The sequence below is a fragment of the Lonchura striata genome, chromosome 3 (genome assembly GCF_050655825.1).
Source record: "Lonchura striata isolate lonStrDom1 chromosome 3, ASM5065582v1, whole genome shotgun sequence".
In the NCBI taxonomy this organism is placed as follows: domain Eukaryota; kingdom Metazoa; phylum Chordata; class Aves; order Passeriformes; family Estrildidae; genus Lonchura; species Lonchura striata.
This window is the reverse complement of record NC_140705.1, coordinates 104,819,805-104,842,170: the sequence shown is the minus strand read 5'-3', so window position 1 is coordinate 104,842,170 and position 22,366 is coordinate 104,819,805. Positions and strand designations below refer to the sequence as shown.

The window sequence follows — 22,366 nt, the reverse complement described above, 5'->3', positions numbered from 1 at the left end:
ATTTCTGCAGTTCTTACGGATGAGGGCAGAGAGGATTTGAGATAGAAATTGTCCGAACATTTTGGGAGTGCACAGATATCTGTCTGACCATCACTAGGTATGCTTTGATTCTAAGGCAGAGCTTGTTAAAGAATGCAATAACTTAAAGCCAGCTGCAGTCTTAGCTTTTTGCTCTTTCAGCAATAACAATTAGCACTAATAATTACTAATAGTTAATAAGCTAACAGATGCAATTAATATATCTGCTCATTTTGACATATGTGTCAGTTTAATAATTTTAAATGAATCACTGCGTTCATAACGGGAAATCTCCTTCAACCTCTGATTAAAATGTAACGTTGACTAAAGGATTATAGAGCGGACTTAATTTTACCGACTGTTTTAACAGTTGTCACAGCTGTTGGAAGAAGGAAAGGCAATTGAAACACTCAAAAAAAGCAGGGGGGGGTAGGGAGGGGGGAGAACAGGAGTAGTTTAGTAAATTTAAACGCAGTCTCTGAATGCCAAACATAGAAAATTGAGATCTGAAACTCCAGAAAGCTTCTGTACGCTATGTATATTTGCGTTTTGTGGCTCACTGTGTTTCATTCATTTGAACATTTAGCTGCTTTCCTAGTTTCTCTATTTAAAAATTCGCAATAATGTTTGTACGTGAAACAAATTCATCTCTTCCCTTGCATAGATTTTCGTTTTACAACAGAACCAATAGAATACTCTGGTGACAAGAAATAAAGGTTGCGTAGAATGGCAGTAACATTTAAAAAGTGGACGTAGGTGTCACAGCATGTGAGTACTTCAGTGCAGTGATGGTTGGTCTACACAGATTATATTTTTCTAACCATTCTCATGTTTTGATGTGGGAATGGTCTGTGGAGTCACCCTGTAAGTGTGGCCGGGTTGTGTTTGTGTACGGATGAATATGAGTGTGTGTGTTACTCACATGTACATATATTTGTGTGTTTGCATGTGCACTAGGCGATTACGTGCTAAACATAAAAGAGTTGATGTCAGTTTCACTCTTTAAAATATTTTGGCATAGCCTCAAATTGCTGAAGAATTCTTTTAGAAGTGTCTTTCATTCCTGAAGGCAGGAAAGGGGCAGACTGAAGAACGCTTCTTTGTGAAGTGGGAAGCAGCTCTTGATTCCACTCCACGGTTTCTCCAGGCTCAGAAGGTCTTTAACCTCGCCCATTTGTCTTATTAGATAGCTTGTTACAGCTCCTGAGAAGTGAAGCCCCAGGCTGGTGTTCCTGTGGGTACCCGGTGCGTGGGGTGGCACACAGCCCTGGTCTGTGCGCAGCCCCTGCCTGGGCTCTCCCCTTGGGCAGCAGGCAGGCCTTGGTCCCTTCTTCCTTCCCTGTTTCCGGTCCTAGGGCTTTGATTTTTTGGTTCTGCTACACTGCTGGCAAGTTTTTGAATCCTGCAGGAAGTATAAAGGGTTTGTGCTGAAATGCCTGTCTGGGAGATTTTCCTTTACTGGAGCTTACCCCTCTTTTAGTGATGGGTGCTCATTTTAATGTGTTTATGGTTGTGCTCTTTTATTTACTGAGCCTGGTGTGTTGCAGCGGTAATTAACCCATGTTATTAGCAAAGCCCTTGTGGATATCCATTAATTCTCTCAAATGGCTGATCATTTTTTCCATACTTTTCCCCCCTGTTTTTTCCCTAAGAATCACTGTCCTTTTTCGGACACACCTTAAGCTTTAACATTTCCTACAAATTTGTTTTTAAACTGAGGCAGGTAGAAGGGCATCATCCCCATAGTTCCATAATAAAGAATAACTATTGTCTTAACAAACTGTTTTAAAAGATGCTAATGGGAAGCAAAACAACTGTGAGAATCTATAGGGAACAATTTATTTAATTATTATTTTTCAAAACACATGCTTAACGATAAGAAAAAAAGATAAGAATTTTCTTAGCTTTTTTTTTTTGCGTAGCTGCATTAGCTGTTTTGAATATTTTAGCGTTCATATTTTAATCAGATTTCAACTTAGTTAATAGCACTTTGGGCATTTAAAAAATATTGAGCCAGCAGAAAAATACTTGTGCTTGCACTGCTGAGAAAAGATAAGGGCCACCTCATTAGCCAACCCTACTTTTGCAATTAATTTCAAATACATGGTGCTATTCATCAAATAGAGAAGGTAACTTGTCTATGATAATATTTAACAATACTTGAAGCCCACTTTGCTTAGAGTAGCTAAAAAGTATGATATTTCTGTTCTCGCAGATATGTCAGTCCACATGCTATGCTGCTATTTTTGTATGTTACAAAGTTAACGATAGAAAAATTGTGGTATAAAAACATAATACATTCATTAATAAGTGACAAGCTTATTTGTTTTACAGAACTGTTTTTGAAGGACTGACCCTGGGCCTGCAGGGAGGTTGCTTGCACCTCTGTGGAAGTATAAGTAGGAATGAAAAAAATTGTTATTTAACCTTTCAAGGAAGTATATAAAATAATTTTTTGCTTAGAATAAGTAAAATGTATAGGAGAAGTAGGAAAAAATATTAAAGAAATTCTTGCTCCTATTGAAGCTTGAAGTAGCCTCTGTATATAAGATAAGCTTTGCTATGAAATCTTTTTCACAGCAAATTCATGGAGGGAAGAAACAATAAAATGTTGATCCGTTACAAGTGCATATGAGCCTCACGCTGCCGAGCTCTCTAGAGGAAATCTGTGATTATGCTGGGCCAGTTTGTTCAGTTTTTATCTCTTTTACATCCACTGGCCTTGTATTAAATTGTCATTGTCCTAAAGCACATGAGAGAGAAATGAATTGCATTTCTCGACATGCTCTGACAGTGAAATATTTAGCCTCTCTGTCTCCAATCATACTCATATGTATGTTTGATAGTGCAGGGATGACACCAACAGTCGCTGCAGCTTGACACTTCACTTATTACATGTTCTTTTACATTTCGTGTATCGTCTTTTAGGCTTGGCTTAGGGAGTCATACGTGCACAGTCCTATCTGTAGCAGCATGTACATGTGGGGTTTTGTTTTGTATATTTGCGTTCTGTGTGCAATCTTCTGCCTGTGCACAGCAAGTTTTGTGTTCAAACACGTTTATATCCGTGCCTCTGTGTGTGTTCCAGGTGTATAGCGTATCCCTTACGCAGTTTTGGCAATGTACATCTATTGTTGTGTGTTAGCCACAGACATATACACAGTAAGTATATATATATTGTATGCAGAGCTATATAACTTCCCTCTGTGCAGTTGCTTGTCAAAAAGGAGCTGCCTTTAGGTGGTTTTATGTGGGTTTTTTCTTATCCATGAGAAAAGAGCTGGCCAGCAATGTAAAGTATTTCCACCTCATTTTGTATCAGGTTCTCCATGCAATCTAGCAGGTTTTGAATTGTAGTCATAGTTTTGCTTTTAAAAGATGGTGTATTTTTTTATAAAATTTTTCTCTTCCAAGTAAATGAGAAGTCTAATATTTTTTCACATTTCTGTAAGTTTTGGCTGTCAGAGATTTATTTTTTTCAACTACATATGTCCTTGGACACACAGTTATATTTACATCTAAAGAATATAATTATTTTCTTTGGGGGGGAAGCCTCCTGCATATGGTTGTTAGCATACACCATGATGTCCTCAGACAAAAATCTAAAATACATATGCAGTTTTAATGCTCCTTAGTCCTCTCCAAAAGTCACATAGTTATGGGGTTTTTGTTTTCTTCTTTTGTTATGGTTCTGTTTTCTAGAAGTAAAAATTATTATGAAACATTTAAGAAAAATATTAAACTGAATTTGTATACTGCTATTTCAGATAGTATTGCTTAGTTATTCTTTAAAGGACTTGGTATTGCTTTTTCAGTTGCACTTTGGAGAGCAGCTTGTATAGGATATTGCCTTTTGACTTCTGTGTGTTATGAAACAATTTATGTATTTTCTGTGTTACAAAAGCTTTAAATCTCTTGGGTTTGTTTACATAGTGCTGGTAATGTTTTTCAATTAATTTGTATTTCCTTCAAACAAAGAAGAGCTTTTCTCTTTGCTGTTCCTTAAGATAGCAGGTTTGCATCAAAGAGAATCTTATCTAATTTCCAATTATTTTCCTCTTTTAAGTAGCATTGCTTTTTAATCAGAGCATCATTACCCATTTCTTTTAAAATTGAAATAAAATGTATTTTTTCACTTCAGCTTCTTATACTTGCTAGAAAAATGTCTATTAGCAGCCTAATGATAGAGTGGTAGAAGTACTTTTGCAGAGTATAAGACAAGCATATGCCATTTTTCTGTACCGCTGAATGTCTTATTTTTACCGTGGGTCACCAACCTGAATTTTTATGTCATCTAGGTGAAATTTTCTTATTTAGATCTTAATTATTTAAAAGGCAAAGCAGAACAAACAAAAAAAAGCACCCGTAAAACTTAGTATTTTGTGACACTAATACAGAACCTTAAATATGGAATTGGAGGAGGATCACCATACGCTGTGGTAAGTTAGTATAGTAAGGTGTATGAAATGGAAGGTCCTGTCCTTGGTCTAATCAAGCCACTTATAATATCCTTACATAGAATTGTGCACATTTATTTATATGATAACCTGCTGAAATGTAATTAGTTACCCCATGTACACGAGAATAGTCTTTCATCATACAATGAAAACTATATTCTCTTTTCCTGAGTAAAAACTCTTTGCAGCTTTGAGCTGCTGTCTTTATATGGGATGGCAGATTCTCTTAAAGGGTTGTATTCTGAAACCAAACTTTAAGATAAAGTGATTAGAGGTTTTTCAAGTTATTACTCTGTAGCTTTGCGTAGGTGTCTCTTAGCATTCTCTGTGTTTTCATGTTGCTATAAGTAAAAAAAACAACCCTGCACATCTCCTTTTCATCATTTTGATTGGAACTACATACCATATGTAATGTGTTTTGGCAGCACTTACCTAGCCAAAGAAAACAAATTAATATTAGCCATGCTGAGGGGTGTCAGAAGTATCACAGATGTGTCGATTTAGCTTTGCTCCATCACACACTCTTTCCTTAAACAACTGGTCAAGCTGTCGCAAAATGTAGTGTTGGCTACAGTGAGATTCTAATAGGTGTGATCAGAGATTGATGGCTTTGGCAAGTTAGAATGAGAAGATGCTGTGGAGTTGCTGTTGCTTGTTTTCAATGGCATCAGAAAAAAAAAAAACCACCGCTAAACAAACAAACAAATAAAGAAACAAAAATTTTAAACCCACTAATATCTAATTAAAAAAAATTAAGCTGGCTACATGTGCACACACACCCCCGTCCCCCCAAACCAGCTAGATATGAAACAATTTAAAGTTCTGTAGATGTAGAGATGCTGGTGAGTGAAATGAAAAAATAATATCTAAAATGTACTGCTAGCTTGTTCCTAAACATTTCAGAAATTCCTTCCCGTGTAAAGATGCCATGATGGGTGGGGAGAAGGTGACTTGTTGTATTCAGTCTGTTCTTACTTGTGATGTTGCTGCTTTCTCTTCCCCCCCCCCCCCCCCTTCCCTCCGTTTCTGGGTTTGTTTCTAGAGCTGTTTTTGGAAGAAACGCTTTTTTCAATCTCACACATGAATATTTTTAGGGAAATACAAACCAGGAAAATCTAGTAAAAACAGTAGTTAGCTAAGAAGGTGAAATCATAGTCTTTTTTGTATGCTTTGCAGAATACTGCTGGCAGTTTGTATAGTTTTCCATATATTGCAAATGTAAGAGAAAGAATCAAGCAATTTTCTGTGTATTCTTTATTTACTTTTAAATACTTTTTCTTTCAGTTTTCAAATTTGCTGTACGATTTTTTTCCTGTCTTTGTGAAGGATGAATGCCAGTGCCACTTTAAGTTGATATTTTATTGCTTTACGTGGACTGTGATATACTTGATTGGCAAGTATTAATGCTAAAATAGTTTTCAGAGGGATTAATTTCAGCAAGTCTGTGAGGCTTTCTCCTGCAAAATTATTTTTTCACTTTTAAAGGGAAAAAAAAGGAAAAGCATCTAGTTTAGAAAAGCGCTAAATCTCACCTGTCATCTAAAGTAGATTTAGAGTGTGTTTCCAAAGCAAATGCCCATATATTGCTAGCAAAATCATCTTTGAGGAATGGTAAAACTCTTACATCAAAAAGTGGATTTTTTTTTTTTTTTAACCCCTTACCATGGTAATTTAATGCTCTATGAATGCAAGTTTTTCTCTACTGAATTATATTCACTTTCCCATCAAGGAAAGTATTCTCATAGCAGCCGCCACCATGGTGGGACAGACGAGATGTCCCGAAGTGGCGTGAAATGCCACGTCTGCAACAACCATTCCCCTCGGCATTAAAGGGGTGACGCTGGGGTTCCCCGTAGCCGAGTGACATCCAGGGACACCCCGTCACTCTCCTGGCAGGAGTCGCTCTGGCCCAGTTGGTGCCGGGCGATCCGCAGGGCGCGGAGCGGCCACGGCGGGTGGCTGACATTGGTATGAATGACACCTGTCCCATCAATCACCGGGCCCCGTGTCACAGATGGAGAAACAACAATCGGCCGCCTTGCCCGGCGCTGCACACTTGGCTTAGTTCGGCTCATTGTTCTCCCACAAATCTCGAGGATGGCTGGTTCTGCGCCGGGAGTCCGGGCAGAGGCGTGGGATGGGCTCAGGTGGTGGCACGGGGCTGCCCTTTGCTGCTCCATCAGAGGTGCTGTCACTGGGAAGGAGCCTCTCTGCACAGGGGCTGGAGCTCCAGCTTCCAAGGAAGGCTGTAATTAATCAAAGAGCCGAAACTCAGGATTTCTCCTGGCTTCCAGAAGTTTTCATTTAGCCAGCTGAGAGTGCACAGCCAGGTTAACCTTTAACTCTTCAAATGCTGCAGTCATCCCGGGAATACACTGTCACCCTGAGGAGAATGAAGGGGATGCTGTGCCTGTTTCCTATGGCAAGTGAAATTTTCAAAGCCATGGATGGCTTTTCTGAAGTAGTTGGTCTGTTATTACTCCTCAGGAGTTTGCACTGAAAATTCTGTCTGAAACACTGAATGAAAAGGAGAGTTACCGAGAGGCTTGTTTGGGTGAGAGTGGGGGATTTTTTGTTTTGTTTTTTGTGGTGGGTGATCATGAGAAATCACTGTCTCATTCTGGACAAAACCAGTAAAGGTACTTAAATGCCTTCAGACACTGTAACCATTTTCCTTTCTTTCTTTCACTTTCTTTCACCCTTTGCGAATTGGAGACAGTTCTTGGAGGACAGGAGAACAGAATAAACAAAAAAGCAAATGGAAATTATTCTTTTCTACTGGCAAGGCTTGTCTCAGATCTGTTTTGAATGCATTTGAAACTTACTGCTTCCATGCTGTTTTCCAAGTAGTATCAGATAAATACCTGTGAAATATTGAGATGGAAGTGATCATTCTTCACAAATTTTTTCTCATTTTTTCCCTCCCTGTGTGCCTTTTGTGTTAAGCACTATGGAGTTGACTGTATTTTTGTTGTAAGCTAATTCACTGCTGCTGGTGTCATTACAACTAATGTCAAGCAGAAAACCTGTGACGTGCCAGAAACAGGCTACAGTGTGCTGAAGACACAGCTTATGTTTGATTGTGTGTAAATACAGTTAGTTAGTTGGGTTTATCTGATAGCCTGGCAGAAGGAGAGAGGAGCAGTACAAACTGTTTTCAGTAACTGTGCTGTTCATACACCTGATAAGATTGAGAGTGCTTTTGAACTACTGATATGCTTTGAATAAGAAAAGAATAATCACATCCATTGGCACCGGCTTATCAGGAATGAAGTAAAATGCCAGCACTTTTACATTAGCAAAAGTAAATGTTTTAGACACTTTGGGCCTTTTTTCCATTTAAATTAAATAGCAGGGTGCTTTTGAGTGTGCTGTAATGAATGGAAGGATTTATTACCTTGACAAAATTACAGGTGAATGTGTTGAGAGAGGAGTCCTCGGCAACAATAACAGCTCTTTTGATAAGTGGCTACATCTATTCATGCTTTTGGTACAGAAATGCAGCAATTTTATCCTTTCTTGCTTTGTGAAGTGCAGTGGCTAACTTACAATGTGCAGTTCTTCATAGTGTAACATACTTGTGCTATTTGTAAAGCACTGGCAACAGATTTAATATTTGGCAGGTAACAGGGCTGCTCATAAAATAATGCTTGATCATTTACTTGTGTGTCCTCTGCCTTCAGTTGCTGTGTATTTCCAAGTTTGAAAATGAATGTATTTCAGAGCATTTGCTGGTAAGGCAAGGTATGATTCATCATTAACTTACCCTAGCAGGCATGAAGCATGCTCAGATGCAGTATTATTTTCTTAAAGTATTCTGATTTGTATTTTTGTATGCTTTTTTTTTTAATTTGAGGTTCTTCTTCTTTCACATGCCTACAATTAATTCTGGGATATTCAGATTTGACAAATGATAGTGCAAGAGCATATTTGATTGATTTTGGATTATTATTGATTACTGTCAATGAGATCACTGTGACACTTTGAGATCAATGATATGTGATTAAACCAAAGCTCCACTGTTCTGTAGGTTAGATAGCAGTCAGGAATTTAGGAACTGAATGTTCACAAGCTATAAATTGAGACAGTGCTCAGATTTAAATAGCCCTTTGTTTGGCATTTATTCACAAAAATATGTTTCTTAAGAAAGTTAGTTTTCCCAAGTGCAAGCTTTCAGTAAAAGAAAGGTCATTGATTTAAGGTTTATTAAATTTTAGCTAAAAACAACTGGCTCCATTTGGGTGTAAAATAATTTAAGTACTTACTGCAGGCAACCTTCATGCTTTAGAGCTGTTGCTCAAAGGTTTCATTCTTCTATGAAGATGTCAACTGTAAATATAAAAATGCATCACTAGAAATGTAATGGTTTAAAGATTCTAACTGAAATAAAAATTCCTGCCTGGGGAAAGCACTATAATCAAAATAAAGTAGTCTTAACTTTTTTTTTTTTTTTTCCTGTGGAGGCTGCACTTGAGAAGAGTGCTTCAAGGCAGCAGGTAGCAAGGTTGGTAGGGAATGACAATTTTTTATTTATTTGTTTATTTATTTATTTATTTATATTCTCCCCCCACAGTCGATGATAGTGTCTTTGGAATCAGCAATACACTTCAGCCACTAATACAGGCAATATGTAAGGTGCTGCCACTGCCTCTAAAATGCAGTATCCTGGCATTTAAGTCAACTTCATAATCTGGCAAAAACACTACTTGGCAATATTAAAATACAGCTTCTGAAGTGCTTTTATTTCTGAAAGCTTTTTATGTCGTTTTGTATCTCTTTAGCATATATTGGATATCTCAGGAGCATTGGCCTGAATGTACACTTGATGGATGACTGGGGTGGGGATACTTTCCCCCAGACTGCCCCCCACCACCCCCCTCCCAATTTTAAAAAAAGGTGTACTACTTTTGCATTAGGTAATGCTGAAACAGGAATACTGCAGATGCAGCTGTTTGACAAAATTAATGTAGGGCTTTTGTACCATTGTTAGGGAAGTTAGGAGAGATTTTCCAAGGTAAGAAGGACAGTCTGCTGCAGAGGTCTTGCTTGCATCTGCTTGAAGAAATCTGTAGCTTCTACTGATAGTGGACTCATTCAAGACTAAATGGAAAGAATGCCATTCATTTTAGCAGGTTTTGGATCAGTCTCTATAATGGATTTAAAAAAAATGAATGATTTGGTAGTATTTTAAAATCAGTCAATCAAGAAGTGGAGCCTGTGTCCAAGGACTCACTGCCAGGATGTGACATTTGCACCAGTATAGAGTTGCCTAAGGGAGTGTGACCAGGAAATACTAAGATTACCCCATAATATTTTCTGTGTGAGCTTAAAAGCAGTGTTGGCATTATGCCCACATCTTCAGCCTTGGGTTGCCTAAAGAGGAGGTAAAAATCCTTCAGATGGAGATGGTAAGACAAAGTGAGTCTAACCCCTTTTTTTCTTGGTTTTGCATCTGAATTGCAAGAGAGTTTGAAATGCTGAATTTACATAAAGATTGATTTATCTTGGTTTGTTTCTTATGATGAATTTGGGATGTAAAGCTGCAGCGTGGAATACATATGTCTGCTTGATGCATGTCACATTTTTATATATGTGCTGAAACACCTTGGTGTTCCTATGCAGAATTCAGAAATCACCAAGGGTCATTCAGTGTGTCTTTGCCCATGGGATATAAAATAAATTTTAATGGATGGAGAATTGCCTTGTCTGGCCTCCAACCAACATTTTGTTTATGAAAAGGTTTATGTAGTGTTTAAGAGATATAGGAACTTGGCTTTTGGACAGAAAACATTTTTCTCTTTGTAGAAAGAAATAGGCCAAGATGGCATAACAGGATAAAGGAGAGAGTTTGTTCTTCAAATATTCTGATGCTTGTTTATGTTATTTTAGTCGTGTAAAGAGTATCATGAAGTGGGCTAGAAAGCACCTTGTACTGCCCTCCATTTTGGAGATTTTCTAGTGTAAAACTTCATTATAGATAACAGAGCCTTCATCTCAGTCTGAGTTGGAAAATATGCACATGATTTCTTGTCCCTGATCTCAATGAACATTTCGCTTCCATGTGTTCACTAAACAAAAGATTTCTGTTTTCATTTGGTTTGCTTCCCTTGAGTTTCTTATTCACATTGGCTATAAGTGCTTTGTACTTTCAGACCTATTCCTTTAATCACAGGTCATGTTTTTGTCTTGGATAAAGCATTCCATTTTCTGTAGAAATGGAGCCATAGGTGTGACTCTATGGCCTTTTTTTTAGAGCAAATTTTATTATTTCATTAGGCACAAAGGAAAAGATGAGTTACACAGCATATATTTATAAAGGTTTTGTCCATGACATTTGTCTCTAAGATTTGCTGTCTGGAGAACTCCTAGAAAAGTTAAGCATGAGGCCTAAATGTAAGCATGTGCACTTGAACATTGGTTTTAATTTGAACAGTTGAGATTAGTGGAGTAAGGAAAAGGAAGCAGGAATGTCAGGTCTTTTCTTGCTTTTTACAGTTTTTGCACAGCAGTTGGGTTTTTGTTTCCACTGTGGAGAGAAGTTTTTTGTTGGAGCTGGTGAGGATTGTGTGGGAGCGGCACAAGCCACAACCCATCAGCAGGCTGCTAGTCAGCAGCAGGTGTGAACAACATAAAACAGGATTAATGCTGAACCAGAGTGTGCACTAAAAACAGAACCCCTGTCTTGGTTTTACAAGGGCAGTAAGATTAGAAGCACTCTTGTCGTGTTTACTAAACAGTGTTTAGTGGACTATGTAAATGGCTCTGCTCAGCTGCAAAGGAATAAGTGCAAGAATTATTATGCATTTGAGATTTTTAAAGACACTTTTTCCTCCTTTAAGAGTGCACCTCTGTTGCTGTTAAAGCAAAGGCAGAGGTAAATGTCAAGGTGTTCAAAGTTAGTGCTTCAAAACTGAAGCAGAGGAATGGGAGGATGGAATGTCAGCATTCAGTGTTTAAACTTTCTTAGTCATTGACATAGAGGAGGAGGTAGATTTTACTGTCTTTTGTAAATTACACCTTTGCAATTTAGGGTTTAATGTCTTCTTTCATCTATACACCTTCCTTTTAAAAGGCAGCTTTTCCATTCCTTTGTGTTTGCATATTTGGGAGCTGCTAAAACCATGCATTTATTATATTCATTACATTCAGCATCAACATCTGCCTTCATTTATGCTCTGTATTATAAGTATTTTTTTAGTTCCCATTATTCCTGGAACAGATTTGAGAAGAGATTGGAATCTATCAAGCTGCATTTACACTAATACATGTAGTTTCATTTGAAAAATAAGAAGACAACAAAAGAAAAGCAAAACAAAACAAAAAAACTCCAACCAAATCCAAAAAACCCACAGCAGAGAAAACTCTTAAAAAATAAAAAAACCCACAAACTCTCAATTCCAAACCCCTCCAGACCCAAAACACTAACCCACAAAAACCACAATTCATTTTTCCTGAACTGGTAAGCATTTTTGTAAGTTCTGCACACTCAACCTTAGGGAAAATCATCAGATCTGTTTGCAGAGCTGTGAGGAAAATCTGATCCTTTTGAAAATCAACTTCATGGTATTTATATCAAGTCCAGTTTAAGTGTAATTATGTTTTCTTTCCTATGATGTACTTACAGGATGGAAATTGACAATTACTTTTCTCATAGAACAAATGAAGTTTTTTTTAATCATTCAGCCTCCTTTCATCACCCTAATTGCTTGCAAGTTGCCAGGTTATAGAGATATATTTACCCATGTGGGGGCTTTTTTGGTGTTTGTTTGCTTTGTTTTTTATTCTGGAATGCTTTTATGAATTATAGCTGCTTTTGTAGGGTCCAGATAATGTCTTCAAAGACAATTCTGCAACTCGACTTCATTTGCTTCAGAACATCCCTATACACCTCTTTAGAGAGGTACAGGTCTGATTTTTGAGGGAAACATTTGGATAGGATGAGAGCTTTGCTTATGCATGTTGACCACAAGGCAATGGCATGCATTACCCAAGCAGGAATACTGCATTCAGAGCTTAAATCTGAAGAGAATTGAGTAGGTTTGTTTGAGAGCAGAAAATAGTCAAGAATTAATCTATTTTCTAAAATACCTGAAGTAGTCACTTTACCTTAATTAGTGGATTTAAATCCATCATTAAAAGCAATTGCTTTAATACCTACTCCATGAAAATATGCCTAAAACCATATAAAAATAATTATTTCATTCTTTCTTATTGCATTCCCCCCCCACACAGAGTTAAGTACACAGTTGCAGTGCTAAGAATATACATGATTGTTTCAACAATGAGTTTTGATAATGAAAACAGAAGGCTTGAGAAATCCTAATTTTCCAATGTATTAATTAATTATCAGTAGTGAAACAAGCTTACCAACATAATACACATTTTGAATCCTAGGGTGGTTCTGAGTTTGCTGCTCCAATAGTGTGCATGTTACTGTTGTGGCAACCTGGTGGTGGCTCAGAGGTTTATTTTTAAGGAGGGTGTTCCTGCATGCTCAAGAGTTCTGTTCATCTGTTGTAGAGAAAACAGCTGATATCATTGTAGTGAAATCATGACTTGTGTGATAGCATTTGTAAAGTGCACTGCTTTTACTGCTCTCTGTGCTGTTGTAAACTGGCTACCATAGGTCAAAATGCTTTTCTGTAGCTGGTAGTACATAGTTCACCATTTCCAGAATTTGCTGGTCCCAAAATCTGTTGCATGGGTTTATGAGTTTGCATGTATGATTCCCTGGGTTTTTTGATATTTTTTTTTTCTGCTCTCTTTTTTTTTTTTTTTTTTTCCTTTCTTTCTTTTTCTTCTTTTTTTTCCTCAGAGGTGGTAATGTAAAACCTTGAAGTTCAGGATTTTCAGTTAGGACATATGAGCATACAGAAGTTGTGCTGCTTATCCAAAGTTTATCCTAAGTGCTTAACCTCTTTGGCCTTAGAATCAGTGCGGGTATCCCATGAAAGCAGTCTGTCCCTTGAGGTTTTCTGTAATTCATGGCTTCTGCCACATCAGAAATACACAAGAATAGACTTTCTGATAGTGCTGCTATGTCTTCTCCCTGGACCAGATGAAACTAGATGCTGTATTATTATGTTTATTATTATTTGAGTCCCTAATGAGTGTGTTTAAATCCCTGAAGAGATAAGTTCTTGTTTGTTTCAGGTTTCCTTTGCCAGTTTGGACCAGTTCTCATTTACCCATGCAGGTTTATTTACAGTCAGTTTCTCTTTCCAGTTATACCAGTATGCTCAGGGGAAGCAGAATATCACACAGGACATGTCTCAACTTACACTTTTTCTTTTACCTTCAACATCGTAGAATTGCTTATTCTGATTTAAAAAAAAGCACCAAAATGATTTTTTGACTCAGTAGCTGAGTATAATTGCCAATCAATTCCATGCAATATACCCAGCTAATACTTAATATCAATATTAAGGAAGTGTAGAGGCCCCTGTTGCACTCCTGTGTTTGGTGTACAGGGAGTAAATACGTAGGTGATTCCTATTCAAGGACTTTGCTGACTACAAAGACAAGAAATTCATGAAAGCTGCAGAAAAGGGCATGACATACTTTTCTAATGTGGCAGGTACAACCATACTCTCTATGTGTGCATATACAGTTGCATAAAATCTCTCTGTGTGATGTATCTTCAATTTAAGCACACCAAGAAAGGCTAGCAAGGAAGTATGCATTGTTTTATTGTAGATCAGCAGAAATCTGCCTGGTGTTTGAGGGAGAGATGGGTGGTTTCATCTGTATCAGCTCACAGAAGGTGAAGTTAATGAGGAGGGGGTAGAGGGAAAAGCACTGTGGAAGAAAGAGAGACCAGGGAACAACAGGCTGCTGGTGTTGACATAGCACAGGAGGTGGGTAAAGACATTGGAGAGACAAATCTGGATAGTACAGGATTGCACAGAGCATCTGACTGCTTGCATTTAATATTTTTTTGCAATATTTTTTTTAAATGGTCCCTTTAATATGTTATATCAGTTGCCTGCTGACTTGAAAAAGAAAATGAAGTTAATTGCTTCTGCTTATTTGGACAGCAGTATGGTTTATATAAAAAAGGGCAATTTCTGTGTAACAATGTCAGTCAAACTCTGCCAGATGTGTCACCAGATTTCTTTCTTTTTCATTTATATTCTTGTTCAAATCATGTTTTATAATTTTGGATGTCTTCTTCAGTGTGTTTTGCCCAGTGTTCCATAGAGGAAAGCATCACATGAAATTATTAATTTTTTTCTGTCAAAGACAGACCTACTGCCTTAGCTTTTGTTTGCATTTTCCCTAGGAGTGCCAAATATTTTTCAATAAATTTAGTAGTTCTATATATCTCTTAAGATAGGTAGAAGTCATTAGTCAAGAGACATAACCCATGATGGAAATGGAGGCTTTTCACTGTAGATATACTAGGTATTAAGACTTCATTTAAAAATTGTGACCATGTACTAGAAGATATATAGATTTATATATAAAAAATGAGACCAGTTACCTGTGAAATAGTAGAAGTATTTGAAAACTGAAGGAGAATCAAAATTTTTGTGAAGTCGTGAGTTTAAGATCTTGCTAAGATTTCAGGCCTGTTTCGTTTTATATGCAGGACTCAGGGGCTTGCTGGGGAGTAGAGATGGACTTTTCTCCACTAAGGGGAGAGAGAGGGGAAATGCACTGTCGGAATCTGTGGTATTGGTGATTCCAAGATAGTAGAAAGTCTCTGTCTCTCTGCCCCGTTGCCAAAGCAGAAGCCATAATTGGTCTGTGCTGGTTTCAAGGTTGTTTATTCTGTTTATCTCTAACATGTTCTGCTGCCCTGCCCAGCTCTGTCCTGCAGGGCAGCGTGTGGGGCTCTGCCCTCAGTGGGATGTTACAAACATTAAATACCAGAAACTCCCTGGGCTGGATTTACAATAACGTGCCAATATCTGTCACCTACGTTGGACAGTGTGTCCCCAGCCTGAACCAACAGAAAAATGCCAACACCACAGTGAAACATGGAGGGCATGAAGGAGAAAAAGGACAAGGCACACCCAATTTCCTCCATCTTGTCCCCTTTGAACCCCTAATCTAGAATCCTAAAATTTTACTTTTGCCCCCATGCCACACTTAATTATTACTTATATCAAACATTCAGAGCTTGTAACTCATCCTGTAAGATTGAAAACTCTTTTCCATGGACAGAGATCAGAGAGAGTGTCTCTGGGGGCTCTGTCCAGGGGGGTTCCTGACCCCTGCCAGGGTCCCAGACCTGCCAGGGCAGCCAGAGGGAAGCCCTGGATCCCCACAATGCACCTTAAACACTCTTAAGTAAGTTACATTTTAGTTAAGAAAGCAAAGAAGCATCTGGTCATTTATACAACTAGTTCCCACAGTATTGTATGTAGAGGGTCTTTCCCCTCTGTGCTTGCTGCTTTCTGCTAGGCTGATGCTAATGTACCTGGAAGGAAAAGGCAGCGTCAGACAGGGCGGGCTGCCATCTGTCCCACCTGCTGCATTCGTGTGTCCATCTGCTTGCTGCAATAGCTCATCGCGGGCTTCAGCACAGCAACATGCAGCCTGAAAAGAAGGCAGCGTGAATTATTTAGGCAGCTAGTGTAAATAAAGAGGGGGGGAGAGCAGCAAAGGAGAGGGGAGTTGTGAGCGGGAGAAAGCACTCTCTTACTCCTAGATGCTTTGGAATGTGTTAATGCATGAGAGCGTTTGATTTGCATATAGATTTAGATGTATAGATCATTGTGAAGATTACAAGCCAATGAGTTTTATCTAGATTTAGATAGCTCTCAGCCCGGTTTGCACATAAAATATAGCCAGTTTCAGGAGGAGAATCTTTGGGGACTTTAAACCTAAGTGAAACTGATGAAATGTAATGCTTGTAGGTATTAATTTAGCAGAAATAAAATATTTCCTTTAAGGGCTTTCTGTGCCCTTTGTTAACCAAGAATTTATAACTGTTTTGCATAGTCAGTGCTTTATACACACTATGTGGTTTCGATTTGGCTATAGTTATATTTGTAGTCATATGTACTTTATTCTAAGAGGAAAAGCAGTTGACAAATGCTTTTTCTTATTCTCTCATGTTTATCAGGTGAAGATTAAATCCAGTCATCAAACAAATAATTTTCCAGCTGTCAGTGTGTATATATATTGTTACACAAATATATATCTGCTTTTCTGCCTGCATAAATATACATAGAACACTTAAATACTGTAAAATATTTTCAGTGGAAATTAAAATAAATGTAAGGAATTATGTAAGAAAACATAATTTCATAGTTAGAGCAGCCTTAAAAAAATAAATAGGTTTATTTTCAAGTTGCTTGCTTGATGAAAATGACCACCAGAATATTTTGACCATAGTGGATTATTTATTCCTAAAATTGAATTATCTTTAGAAAAGAATACTCATTAGTGCATTGAGCATAAAAATTCATCTCCATCCTTCTGTTCTAAGCATTTTAATAATAGTCATGCCATGTCAGATTTTTATTTTTAAATGTTTGAAGCATTAGTCCAGTGCTGTGTTAAAAAAAAAAATAAAAAAATTTGGGTTCCTACTTCAGCATGTTTCCTGATGTCAGATTCTTCTTGCCCTCGAATTTTAAACGTCACACTTCCCTGGGCCAAAGAACAAAACCAAGATCATCTTAAGAGGAATCCTTGAAATTGTGGGAGGGTTTTGTGTCATTGTTTTGCCTGGGTTTAGATCTGCAGAAGAAAGGGACACAGCATCTTGAAATCCCAGCAGCCTGGCTACTTCTCTAAGATTTGCATGAAATTCAGCTGCAGCCTTCAAAGGGATTTGAGTGGATTGGATTCTTTAAGGTTAGTCCATGTCAAACCTGTTAAGTTCAATTCACATGCAAAACCCTTTTTACAATTTTTTTTAAGCCAATAAGGCTCTAACTACTATTAAGGAGACATTGTGTGTACTGCAGTAGAGCGTCCATGGTAATGGATCACCTTACTGGCACGTGTAACTAACCAATAATCCACTTTGTCATCTTTCAAATTAAAAGATCCAGTGTCCTGTATCTTCCTCAGATTGAAGAGGTGTTGTTTGTGAAAGTGGACATCCTGGAGATGATTTTAAAGTATCTGAGTCAGTTTGCATATCCATCTTATATCTAAAATGTGATTTACTTCCCTCCCCCCCTTAAATGAAGATTAATTTAGGCTTCAAAAGGAACTTCAACTCTATGATTCTTAACTTTCCAGGTCCTTGAGTTCTTATTCTTTCTGTAGATTTACACCACTGTTTAATAATTTGAGGAGTACAGTACTGTGCCACAGTTTGTGGTGGTGAATCAGGAGACAGATGCAGGGGGAGAAAAATGATGGAAATATTTTATGGTATATAAAAGGATTAGTGACTATTTCAGAACAGCAAGGAAACAACTTTAAAAAGAACAGTTAAATTTTAAGTTTAAAAGCCAATTAAAGAAATTCTGTGTATCTCGTGGACATTTAGGCAGAAGCATCTAAATGCCTTGTCCACCAGCTGGCTGTGAAGGAAGTACCAAATGAACACACTTTGCCTCAGTTAGGTAGTATCAGAATAAATGGATGGATGGTTGTAGAAATTTTGGTTAAATAAGCATTCTCTTATTTAAGCATTCTCTGAGGTTGCCTCTCATCCTGGAGCTTTCTGCCCTGTGTGACGTGTGAAAGATTTGCCCTTCATTTTGTGGATGGCTCTGTGTTTATGCTTTGGTTTGAACAAAGCAGAAGTTTTTATAAAATGCTGGCCATATTCTGTAACCAGGTGAGCTGAATCTTTAAATCAGTTGTGTCTTTACTGCATGGTGTCAAATTCATTTGCTTCCTCCGTGCCTGCGCTGCCAGCTGGATTGTCAGTGATCTGGCAGGATGCTGGATTCAGGATTGTGATAACCACTCAGACTGACTGAATTTTGTTCTGTTTGAAAGGGTTAAGTGAGGGGAAAGTAGTATCTTCTCCCTGTACTTTCTCTTAGCACAGCTTGAACATCATGTTGCCTGCTTAAAGAACTGCTTTCAGTTTAGATCAGAAATGGTTGATTTGTATGTACTGGTTGAGAACGGGATATCTTCCATTGACTTAGGGTTCCAGGTGCTCCAAGTCTTTTAAAAATATAGTTCTGTTAAACATTGAAAATAAGCATTTTTTCCTGTTCTATATTTCAAGGACACATATTTCATATTTAGAATGTATGATTTTTTTTTTCTAGCAGAAGATGAAGAAACTGCTTCTTGATGAAACAATTTGGGACTATATCCTGCAAAGCTTGCATGCCCAAGTCACTAGTTACAGGTAGTAAATTTCCTGGCAAAGTACTTGAATGAAGGAGTTAAAGGATAATAAACTCTTTCCAGTTGGCCAGGTTCACTTGCATCTTGTGAAACAAATACTTAGATTTTTCCAGTATAGAAAATAATGGAATTAACAAGTACTATAATTAATTGTCTTGTGGGATTTTTTTTTTTTTACGTTTTTGCTGGGTTTTATTTGTTTGCTTGAAGTTTTCATCTGTTTGAAGACCTAAAGGTGCTCTGACCTATGTTCAAAATTATTTTTTGTGTTTCAAGACCTCTGAGAGTAATTTTTTTTAGAAGTACCTAAACCATAAACCAGGAATGTTTCAGTAGGTAAAATATTACATGTAAGATATGGAATTCTGTATTTGCCTGTAAGTTCATAATTTTTCATCTAAACATTCTTTACTGACAGCTCACAAGTCATTCAGAGTTGTACAGAGCTTGCAGCTTTTAATATTGTGGCCTTGTAGTATTAATATGCCTGTTTACAGCATTATTAATTATATAGCAATCCTTAGCATTTATGTTGCTATTTGATTGCATTCCATAAATGCTGCTGTTAGCCTGCTTGTGAGTAAGTCATGTTATATAAATTTTTCACATGTTGGTATTTGGGGAGGTGAAGTTAGTATTTTGCTGAGGAAATAAAGGAGGTGCGAATCCTCTTGTCCAAGGCACCCAGAACTTCATTGCAGAGGATATTGTAAATATCTAATTGGAGAATATAATCACATTGTAAGGATTACATATCTTGATTTGGTGGAGTGGTTCTTTCAGCAAAAGGGTGATTTACTATCATACTTCTTCAGAGTATTTGAATAATGACAAAAAGCCTGTATTGGTACTACTAACTCCTGGTAAAAAATAGCACATCTGGCTAAATTAAATTTAAATTTTAAGTTTGTAACAACTTTAGGTTCTATTAATATAAACAGAAGTTGTCATCCTTGTTCTTGTTTATACTTGTTGGCAGTCCCTGAATGAAGGTAGATCTGGGAGTGCAGGGCAGAGGGAGAAAGGTTAAATGGCAGAGGAGTTGAATTGCTTTAGTGACAGATTGTCTCCAAAAAGGCATTGAGTTGTTTTAAGGATTAGTTTGGGAAAACTTGAGTTGAATGCATTTCTCTTCTGTGCATATATTGGATTACTAATGCTGTCAGTCACTTATTTTTCATAAAAAACAAAATTTACTTTCCTGAATGAGATTAGAGAGCACTGGGGAAATTTTAAAAAGCCAAGTTAAAAATCATGTCATCAGCTGCAACACTGGTTGGAGTTGTACCTGTGCTATTTTATTGTGAGATTGTTAAAACACTGGAGCAGATTATTAAAACAGTATATATTTACTCTTACATTATGATAACAATAACACCAGAGAAATGTTGCAGAAGTTATTATCAGTGATCTATGGGGAAAAATGTCATTTCTCAGTTAAAACCATTACCAAGTTCTTTATGAATTTCTGTTTGTTCCCAGTGGAGATCTGTCATTGCTGGAAGGTAGTTCCTACAGGGAGGATCTTACATCCTATCAGTTATTCTGAAACGTTTTCTCCTGGAAAAGCCGTGCCATATGAGCTGGGAGCGCGGGAGGCTGTGCGCGCAGTCCCTCTTCGGAAAAAATGCGCTCAATCTGTTTCAGACGAGTTCCCCGAAAGATGGGTTAAATCAACTGATTGAGCTGATTTTCTCTCTTGAGGTGATATTTTATTTATATGATAAAATGCTTGGAAAGTGATTAATTTGTCAGGGGAACATCTTGTTACTGTAAATTTGCCGAATGTGTAATAAAATTGCCATAACACAGATGGGAAAATGAAGATCTTTTAAAATGAAATAACTGAGCAGTCTGCCTACATTTTCAGCACTTAAAATTAACTTGGTTAAATTTCTTTGTCATTTTTACCCCTGGAAAAATGCAGGCTGAGGAAGATTATTGGCAAATGTGTTGTGTGAGTTTGTGTGTGTTGCAAGTGGAGGATACAGGAACAGGCTCTGTAGTTTTCCTTCCTCATCTGAAGGATCTGATAGATTTATAAAACTTCTGCAAGGGATTGAGTGAATTTAAAAAAATAAAATATAAAGTTCAGATACTCCTTCCCAGTAGCAGAGAATTTAAAGAATAGGTGGCCTTTGTGGGCACAAACCTGGAGTCGTTAAGATGTACATGAAATAGTGCTTTTGTGCCACTTCGTGCAGAATTGCTTTTGAATGAGCTAAATAGTGTAATACATTTCTTAAGTCCTTTTATTGCAGTCTCATATTGTAGGGAATATAACTCAGATTATCTAGGGGTATACTTGAAAAGGCAGAGGAAGGAATATCTTCCCTGTGCCTGCATTGCAGTGTGTAACAAGTGAAAATAGCATTAGTGAAGGAACAGTTCCTTTTATTCATACATTTTACTATTGCCTGTCCATTTGTCCACCAGAATGAGCCACTTATCATACTTCCATGTTTTTCCCTTAAAACTTAAAGAATTATGAAAAGAAAATTCAATTTTTTGTGTCCTTGTATGACAGGTAGAGTGGATACTGTGGTCATTTGGATTAAAAACATATCCATCACCAGGAGCTGACAGGTCATTATTATGTCTTCTTTGAATATATGAATTTTATCCCTACATGTTGGAAGTGTAAGAATGGGAACTTTTTATATAAATAATTATCCTGGTAGTGATGTACTGCATACAGTTGCCATATTTTTTCACTTTTACAGCATTCTTGGCCTTATCACCCATAACATAAATCTCAGGCTCTCATATTTAATACAACCTGTAGGATAACCATGCCTGTGTAATGTACAGTCAGCCAATCCCACATCATCATTTGGCTATCATTATTTGTTGTCCTATGACGGATGTTTCAATTGATGTCCCGTTTTGGATTTTACAGAATGATGCAGCTGTCCAGGGGTAGATGAGAGTGGCCTCCTTTAGGTGTTCATGCTGATCTCCACAAGCACCCTCAGTTTATTAAACTTCCAACTATAGGCAGTTAAAGTCTTGAGTATATTGGTGTTATCTTGGTTGCTCATAATTTATTTTTCAGAACACCAGGCTATTCATCCCATGAAGTGATACTAATACAAAGATTTACTGTCAGACCCTCTACTGTGTAAAGAACTGGGGAAGAAGTGAAGCAGATTTGGTAGATATTCTAAGCAGATGCTTAGTGAAATGGTTCTTATTTCAGATCTCGGTGTTCCCTCATGGGAAAAAAAATCTGATTCCCAGTCTGGTAAAATCATCATTTAATGCCATCCTATTAACTGATCAGTGTTTGATGAACACCCTGAACTTGAGCTGAAACTGGTGAGGCACAAAACTTCTCTGGATTAGATATGTTCTACTTGAATTTACTGGTGGAATGCCACACTTTCTTCATGCTGGTCTTCCTTTCACTGCTTTACCCAAGGACAGTCAGCTTAAACAGAACTTTTAGCTGCACAAGAAACAAATATTTGATCTAGACTTAATACTGGTGAAATAACTGAAGCAAATATGTAATTAAAATATAGCTGAAATTTGCAGCATGCAATGTGGAGTAATTAATGCTGATCTCTTCACATAAAGCTTTTCTTGGACAAGCCTCTCATGGACATTTTCCA

General features: G+C 37.4%; 2 protein-coding genes across 54 annotated transcripts in view; one reads left to right on the top strand and one right to left on the bottom strand.

Moving 5' to 3' along the window:
• The window catches only part of ESRRG (estrogen related receptor gamma), a 371,594-nt gene that overhangs the window by 214,159 nt on the left and 135,069 nt on the right, over positions 1–22,366 (top strand). The window lies entirely within an intron of this gene.
• On the bottom strand, positions 5,475–15,830 carry LOC146768047 (uncharacterized). 4 transcript variants are annotated; one of them, XM_085577156.1, is made up of 4 exons: positions 12,843–15,830; positions 8,741–9,575; positions 7,301–7,339; positions 5,475–6,721 (listed from the first exon to the last, which is right to left on the bottom strand). In XM_085577156.1, the coding sequence occupies exons 3-4, from the start codon at positions 7,307–7,309 to the stop codon at positions 6,302–6,304; spliced, it is 429 nt and encodes a 142-aa protein (XP_085433282.1). In that variant the 5' UTR covers positions 7,310–7,339; positions 8,741–9,575; positions 12,843–15,830; the 3' UTR covers positions 5,475–6,301. The 4 variants fall into 4 exon arrangements, 3 of the variants coding, with proteins under 3 accessions (XP_085433282.1, XP_085433281.1, XP_085433283.1); XM_085577155.1 differs by having other exon boundaries at positions 8,741–8,804; positions 12,843–15,829; XM_085577157.1 differs by having other exon boundaries at positions 8,741–15,830.